This window comes from Oryza brachyantha, chromosome 4 (assembly GCF_000231095.2).
Source record: "Oryza brachyantha chromosome 4, ObraRS2, whole genome shotgun sequence".
Lineage (NCBI taxonomy): Eukaryota > Viridiplantae > Streptophyta > Magnoliopsida > Poales > Poaceae > Oryza > Oryza brachyantha.
The window spans coordinates 20,072,218-20,080,103 of NC_023166.2; the positions used below are offsets into that span (position 1 = coordinate 20,072,218).

Sequence of the window (7,886 nt, forward strand, 5' to 3'; positions counted from 1 at the left end):
CGTGACGCGACGCGGGCCCCACCACCACCCCACCCACACCCCCACCCCCCGGAGTCAAATCTCCCGCCGACACGCGGGCCCCACCAGCCAGCCCAAGTTAACGAGGCGCGCGAACAGAGGGGGAGGGAGGCCCAGGTGGGCCCCACCCCGGCCGCGCCGGACTCTACCCATTGTAGCATATGGCCCGGTGCGGCGGGGAGGCGCTATATAGCCAGGGGCGCTCCCCTCTCCCCCCTTCCTCCTCCCCCCACTACTAATACCCCCACCGCACCGCCGCGCCGGAGTCAGTGGACGCCAGCCAGGTCGTCGTCGCCTGACTGTATGCTACAGCTCGGCCTCCTCTAGACTCACCCGCAACCCCACGCCGCCGCCCTCGCCCGGCCGCCATGGGAGGCCTCGAGGAGATCAAGAATGAGGCCGTTGATCTGGTGAGAATCCATCCCTCTGCCGCCGCCGCCGCCCCTACTTCTTCTTCTTCTTCTTCCTCGTCTCTCGGTTGTTTGTTACTCGTCGCTACTCAACTTCGCTCTAGTTTCACGCCGGTTTGACCGTCTGCTCCTCTCTCTCTCTCTCCGGGGTCTCCGCGAGAGATTAGATACGAAAAGTAGTCCGAATTAAACCGTTCCGATTCCCTAGCGCGCAAATTTCGGGGAACAGTTGATTGGATTTTTATCGTTGTTTGAATTAAACGGAAATAAATCTTTCCATGTAAAGAAGACGACCCCGATGGGCACGGCCGTCGGCTAGCATGCAGCTGCCTTTTACGTCGACGCGGCTTCTCCACAACATGCTGTTCCTCGTCGTCTTCTTCTTCTTCTTTCCTCTGTTTGCGCCAGGATATGCAGCTGTCCCTCTCGCCTCATCAATATGTTCATCTGTCTCCGCCACTTTTCTTTTTGGATCAATTTAATTTTTTTTTGAAAGATCATGTTCACATGCCAGTTTAGTCTGCCAGATATGTACTTACTACTATGGTCACTTCTCTACCAAACTTTCTTTAAAAAAAAACCTTTTGAATCTCAGATCTACGCGTAATTAAATGCACCCCTCCAGCTATCGCTATTCCCGCCGCTATGTCTCTCTCTTTTTGTTCAGTTTTGATTAATTTTCACTCACAAAGAAGCACCAAACTAAAATTATTCGTGAGCTCTTCGGCTTCATACGAATTTGCAGGTAGGTGTAAAGTCAAAAGGCGCTTAAGCACGGGCGCGAGAGATTAGTTGCTAACCCAACTACCATAAAGCCGCGCATAGCACAGTGGAATCCGTGCGTGCTTGAGCTGAGCTGAGCTGCAGCTTTTCTTTTTGGCTTCTTTTTTTTGTTTTTTTTCTTTGACAAAACGGAGGTAAATCCAATGGCAGATGGACGTCTGCGTCGCCACCGGTGTTCGCTTATCTTTTTTTTGGTCTTCTATTAAAAAAATTAGAAAATTAGCTTAATTTTGTGTTGGTTTCACGCGACGAAAACGAAAAAAACCGCATCTTCCCCGGCACGAATCTCAAAGACAACACGAAGGGCCACGGGAAGTACGCCCTGTCCTCCGCGGCTCTGACCGCCGCTGCGCCGTCTGATCTCCATCTGACGGCCGTACGTCCACCAATCATTTGGACGCTTCCGTTGCTGGCCGGTAGACGCTGACGGGGCGGGCCCATGCGCACCCGTGGGAGATATTTTACCTGTGGATGACAGGGCAGGCCCACCTGCCAGCGTGGTCGTCTTCTTCGCCGCTCTGTATTTGCGCTCATCGCGGTTGTCTCGTGGATTTTGTTTTTTTTTTTTTGCAGGAGAACATCCCGATCGAGGAGGTGTTCGAGCAGCTGAAATGCACGCGCGAGGGGCTCACCTCCGACGAGGGGGCGCGGCGTATCGAGGTGTTCGGCCCCAACAAGCTCGAGGAGAAGAAGGTGCGTCGTGCTGCGTGCTGTGTGGTTTCATCTTTTTCGGTGGGCATTGTGCTCAGCTTTGTCTTGGTTTTGTGCGTGTGCAGGAGAGCAAGGTACTCAAGTTCTTGGGGTTCATGTGGAACCCGCTGTCTTGGGTCATGGAGATGGCCGCCATCATGGCCATCGCGCTGGCCAACGGTGGCGGCAAGCCGCCGGACTGGGAGGACTTCGTCGGTATCATCGTCCTGTTGGTTATCAACTCCACCATCTCCTTCATCGAGGAGAACAACGCCGGCAACGCCGCCGCCGCGCTCATGGCCAACCTTGCGCCCAAGACCAAGGTGAGCTCACCAAACACTGGATAAGAGAAGTACTAATGCACTATGCACTGGAATCGAGCTTAGCTGCTTAATTATTCCGTTGTACCACAAAGTTTTGATTTTTTTTATGTAGGCTAGTTGTGTTATAGTATTATACGGTAGTGGAAGGAAGAATCTCTATTGTGCGTACTTTTTAGGACAAACTGAGCTCTGAATTTGTCCAGCCGATGGGTGGGCATATGCTCAATTATTGCAGAAAATAAAGATAGGGACCCGCCTATTGGACAGTACTGTTCATTGGGCGTAAATTATGCTTACGTATTTTGCGATTGCGTCTAATTCGGGCGTAGTTAGCAAAAAACGGCGTGGTCTATCTTTTCTGCTCTGCACCTGAAAGTCAAGTTTCTATCTTTCATACGTATGATAGGTCTAGGATATAAGGAAGTGTCGTCTTGGACATGAATTATTTCACCATCATAATTCATACTTAACCGTCGTAAAGTTCGTTCTCACTTTGCACATGTATTATTAATTGGATAAGGGGAGAAAAAATGTGGCAGCGCACGCGTACGCATCGTTGTCATGTGGAATTTTTATTTCGTACAACTTGTCAACTCAAACTAGCCGAGATGTGTTAGGTACTAGGATGTAGTCATGTACTCATGTAGCAGTTGGCAACTTGGAATAAGCCGAGTACTAGTTAACCGTGCTGATTACGTAGTCTTGCATTTTGTTTTCGTTGTGTTAAGCACACATGTTTGTTGCTTATTCCAGGTGCTCAGGGATGGCCGATGGGGTGAGCAGGAGGCAGCAATTTTGGTTCCTGGTGACATTATCAGCATCAAGCTCGGTGACATCGTCCCTGCTGATGCTCGTCTCCTTGAGGGTGATCCCCTCAAGATTGATCAGTCTGCCCTTACTGGTGAGTCCCTTCCGGTGACCAAGAACCCTGGTGATGAGGTCTTCTCTGGCTCGACCTGCAAACAGGGTGAGATTGAGGCTGTGGTCATTGCCACTGGAGTGCACACGTTCTTCGGCAAGGCCGCTCATCTTGTTGACAGCACCAACCAAGTTGGTCACTTCCAGTCGGTCCTCACTGCGATCGGGAACTTCTGTATCTGCTCGATTGCGGTTGGTATTGTGATCGAGATCATTGTTATGTTCCCGATCCAGCACCGTGCCTACCGCAGTGGGATTGAGAACCTGTTGGTCCTCTTGATCGGTGGTATCCCAATTGCCATGCCTACTGTGCTCTCGGTCACCATGGCTATTGGTTCCCACAAGTTGTCCCAGCAGGGTGCTATCACCAAGAGGATGACTGCCATCGAGGAGATGGCTGGCATGGATGTTCTGTGCAGTGACAAGACCGGAACCCTCACCCTTAACAAGCTGAGTGTCGACAAGAACCTTGTTGAAGTGTTCACAAAAGGTGTTGACAAGGACCATGTTTTGTTGCTGGCTGCAAGGGCATCTAGGACAGAAAACCAAGACGCCATTGATGCTGCCATGGTTGGTATGCTTGCTGATCCTAAGGAGGCCAGGGCCGGTATCAGGGAAGTGCACTTCTTGCCCTTCAACCCAGTTGACAAGAGGACCGCTCTAACTTACATTGACGCCGATGGAAACTGGCACCGTGCCAGCAAGGGTGCTCCTGAGCAGGTGAGAAAGATTGCACCCATGTTTTGCTACATTTTTTATGCTTTTAACACGTTACTGATGGATATTTTGGTTGAAATTTGGACAGATCCTGACCCTGTGCAACTGCAAGGAGGATGTGAAGAGGAAGGTGCACAATGTGATTGACAAGTATGCTGAGCGTGGGCTTCGTTCTCTTGCAGTTGCAAGACAGGTATACTGACTGCCTTAATGATCGATTGTTTTTCTAGCGTTTATTGAGCCATATTCTTATACCAGTATGATGATGTTGCAGGAAGTACCTGAGAAATCGAAGGACTCTGCTGGTGGACCATGGCAATTCGTAGGTCTGCTGCCCCTGTTTGATCCCCCGAGGCATGACAGTGCTGAAACTATCCGGAAAGCACTCCATCTTGGTGTGAATGTTAAGATGATCACTGGTATGTACAGTCTTATAGAAACAAGAAAGAAATATGATGAGTTTTGTCAGAGCTAATGATTGAATTTTGATGTACATCAGGTGACCAGCTTGCTATTGGTAAGGAGACTGGAAGGAGGCTTGGAATGGGCACAAACATGTATCCTTCATCCGCATTGCTCGGACAAAACAAGGACGCTTCACTTGAAGCACTTCCTGTGGACGAGCTCATTGAGAAGGCTGATGGTTTTGCTGGAGTCTTCCCTGGTATGGTTCGGATGCAGACTTACCTACTTATTTGCTTCCAATGTTTTCAGTCCTCAATGTGTTTCTTGTTATGCAGAGCACAAATATGAGATCGTGAAGAGGTTGCAGGAGAAGAAGCACATCGTCGGTATGACCGGAGATGGTGTGAATGATGCCCCTGCTCTTAAGAAGGCCGACATTGGTATTGCTGTTGCTGATGCTACAGATGCTGCAAGAAGTGCTTCCGACATTGTGCTCACTGAGCCAGGTCTTAGTGTCATTATCAGCGCTGTCCTCACTAGCAGATGCATCTTCCAGAGGATGAAGAACTATACTGTAAGTTCTCCGGTTCTTCCTTTGCAAATAGCTTGTATTATCTGTAAAACATATGAATATATTATCACATTGCATTCTGACTTTGTATTTATTTTGTCTTGTGTACATCAGATTTATGCAGTTTCCATCACCATCCGTATAGTGGTAAGTACTTGCCAGCATTTTTTTAACATAAAAACTAGAATATGAAGTCTTTTCTAGATTTTCAAGAATCTAAAATCATTTTTACTTTGCAGCTTGGATTTTTGCTTATTGCCCTGATCTGGAAATACGACTTCTCACCCTTCATGGTCCTTATCATTGCCATCCTGAACGATGGTATGCATTCCTATGCTAAAGTAGTACAACTAAATATTCCCTGCATGTACATCCCTAGTGCAAGAATCAGTTCTCACACAATGTTTTTGTAGGTACCATTATGACGATCTCAAAGGACAGAGTTAAGCCTTCTCCCTTACCAGACAGCTGGAAGCTGAAGGAAATCTTTGCTACTGGTATTGTGCTCGGAAGCTATCTTGCTCTGATGACCGTTATTTTCTTCTGGGCCATGCACAAGACAGACTTTTTCTCGGTATGCTTTCAGTCTATTCAACAATTTTGCCTACCCTATCTGTAGTTTGTCCGCTATGCTATGCTTTTCTCATTATATATGTGAAGTTTGTTCTCACTAAAGTGCTTTTGCTCAGGACAAATTCGGTGTCAGGTCAATCAGGAACAGCGAACATGAGATGATGTCTGCACTCTACCTCCAAGTCAGTATTGTGAGCCAGGCCCTCATCTTCGTCACCCGTTCTCGCAGCTGGTCCTTCGTCGAACGTCCTGGCCTACTCTTGGTCACTGCATTCATGCTTGCACAGCTGGTATGTAACAAGACAGCTACTCAACAACCGAACTATCAGTGCAAATCATGCCTAATCCCAACCTTATTATTTGTGCAGGTTGCGACATTCATTGCTGTCTACGCCAACTGGAGCTTTGCCAGGATCAAGGGTATCGGCTGGGGCTGGGCTGGTGTGATCTGGCTTTACAGCATCGTGTTCTACTTCCCGCTCGACATTTTCAAGTTCTTCATCCGCTTCGTGCTGAGTGGAAGGGCCTGGGACAACCTCCTCGAGAACAAGGTACACCCATGACTCGACCTGTACATACACTGTCGTCCACTCCCTTTTTCAGCATGCTGATGAGCTTCCGAACCTCATTTTTTTTCAGATTGCGTTCACCACCAAGAAGGATTACGGCAGAGAGGAGAGGGAGGCACAATGGGCTACCGCACAAAGAACACTTCACGGCCTCCAGCCACCTGAGGTCGCCTCCAACGCTCTCTTCAACGACAAGAGCAGCTACCGCGAGCTCTCTGAGATCGCCGAGCAAGCCAAGAGGAGAGCTGAGATCGCAAGGTACAATACAATGCTCACTTCCAACATTGACAAAACCAATCAAGTGCTTGACCACTTGTTAAATGTTGCTGAAAACTAAACGAATTGTTCTTGGATGGATGACCTGCAGGCTGAGAGAGCTGAACACTCTCAAGGGCCACGTCGAATCAGTGGTGAAGCTGAAAGGGCTGGACATCGACACAATCCAGCAGAACTACACAGTGTGAGGAAACCCCTTCTGAATTCGACGAGAGCTTATTATCATCAGCGCGCTGGAGCGAGAATTGCAAATGGCGCTCTGGTCTAAAGGAAATTTTCGACGAAACGATTGAAAGAAAAAAAAACATGGCTGATCTGACCAGCCCTAGTTGTAAAGTGCTACCAAATATATGGTTCGGTTTCCCTCTTCTAGAGAGGTTTTACGTTCTAGTGGAGTACCTACCGTACGTGCGTCTTGGAGTACGACGACGTCTTGTGATCGCTTTTGCTCTTTTTCCCCCTAACTAGCCGGTGTTCTTGCGGAATGCAAGATGGAGAAAATAATGGATGGATGACAAATTTTCTGCCACTTTAATTCTCACTTTGGCCATAATACATGGTTCTATTTTATTTCTCTATTTACTGCTCTGCAATGCCTTCTCTCGTGAATGAAATACTGAATGAGAACTGAGCTGTGCTTGGTGTGTTGTGACCTAATGACTTGTTAGGGTCCTTTTGCACAGCCTATATGTTATACTTGTTACTCTCCCTGTTCGGACATTCCATATGTTCTAAACAAGACCATAAAGTTTTATAATATGATACAGAAAGATTACTTCAAAAATTTTAGTGTAAAATTCTGATATCTCAAGTACTAAATTTTTACACTAAAAATATGGTACATCAATATATATTTTTTAAGATGTTAAAAGAACTCTTCTTTAAATAAATACTGAACTCATGAGCAATTTGAACAACATTGTTGCTCAGCAGCACAGTTTGAAGACAGCTAGTTACAGTAGCTTGTATACCTTAGAAGCTTTATAAAGTGCCATACACAAGTGTGTAAAGGAGAAGCTTCATTGGTGTATACAATAAGCAAAGATGCTTTGAGCTGCATCAATTATATTGGGAGGATCCTTCATGCTGCGCTCTAGACTCGGGACAGTGCCAACTCTTAGGGCATGTACAATGCTCATTGATAGTGGGTTCTTAGTCCTTACTAATTAGAAATTATTGACGTAGAAGAGAGAAAATATGATTGATAGTGAGCTTTAGTCTTAATAACTAACGAGGAATTTCTGTTGATATGGAAGAGAGAAAACATGTGAGGTAAACATTGTTGCTACAATTAACAAGCTCAATAAACATAAACTTTGTTGTATAAGGATGGTAAAAAGGAAAGAAGAGTATTAAAAGAAGATAATCCAAAAAATATCATTGACAAATGTCTAAATCTCATAAATAACATTGATGACTGACGAGTGGGAGTTCTACGAAATATCATTATACAAATAACTTTGTCTGAGAAATGTTATCGCCGTTAGACCAGGTTTCATCCATTTCTGTCGTTAAATACAATAGCACTTAACGGTGAAATACTGACGGAACTCTAACAACGATGACATTTCTTAGATAAATTCGTTTGTATAATGATGTTTTGTAGAACTCGCACTCGTTGATATCATTTCTT

The 7,886-nt window shown here is 46.5% G+C and overlaps 1 protein-coding gene across 1 annotated transcript; it reads left to right on the plus strand.

Annotated features, from left to right (window-relative positions):
• Window positions 1–249: 249 nt before the first annotated feature.
• On the plus strand, window positions 250–6,801 carry LOC102716312 (plasma membrane ATPase). The gene is made up of 15 exons (XM_006652877.3): window positions 250–428; window positions 1,785–1,904; window positions 1,988–2,224; window positions 2,978–3,862; window positions 3,948–4,052; window positions 4,134–4,278; window positions 4,359–4,523; window positions 4,600–4,838; window positions 4,950–4,982; window positions 5,075–5,156; window positions 5,249–5,409; window positions 5,525–5,698; window positions 5,777–5,959; window positions 6,048–6,235; window positions 6,345–6,801. The coding sequence occupies exons 1-15, from the start codon at window positions 387–389 to the stop codon at window positions 6,439–6,441; spliced, it is 2,856 nt and encodes a 951-aa protein (XP_006652940.1). The 5' UTR covers window positions 250–386; the 3' UTR covers window positions 6,442–6,801.
• Window positions 6,802–7,886: the final 1,085 nt, after the last annotated feature.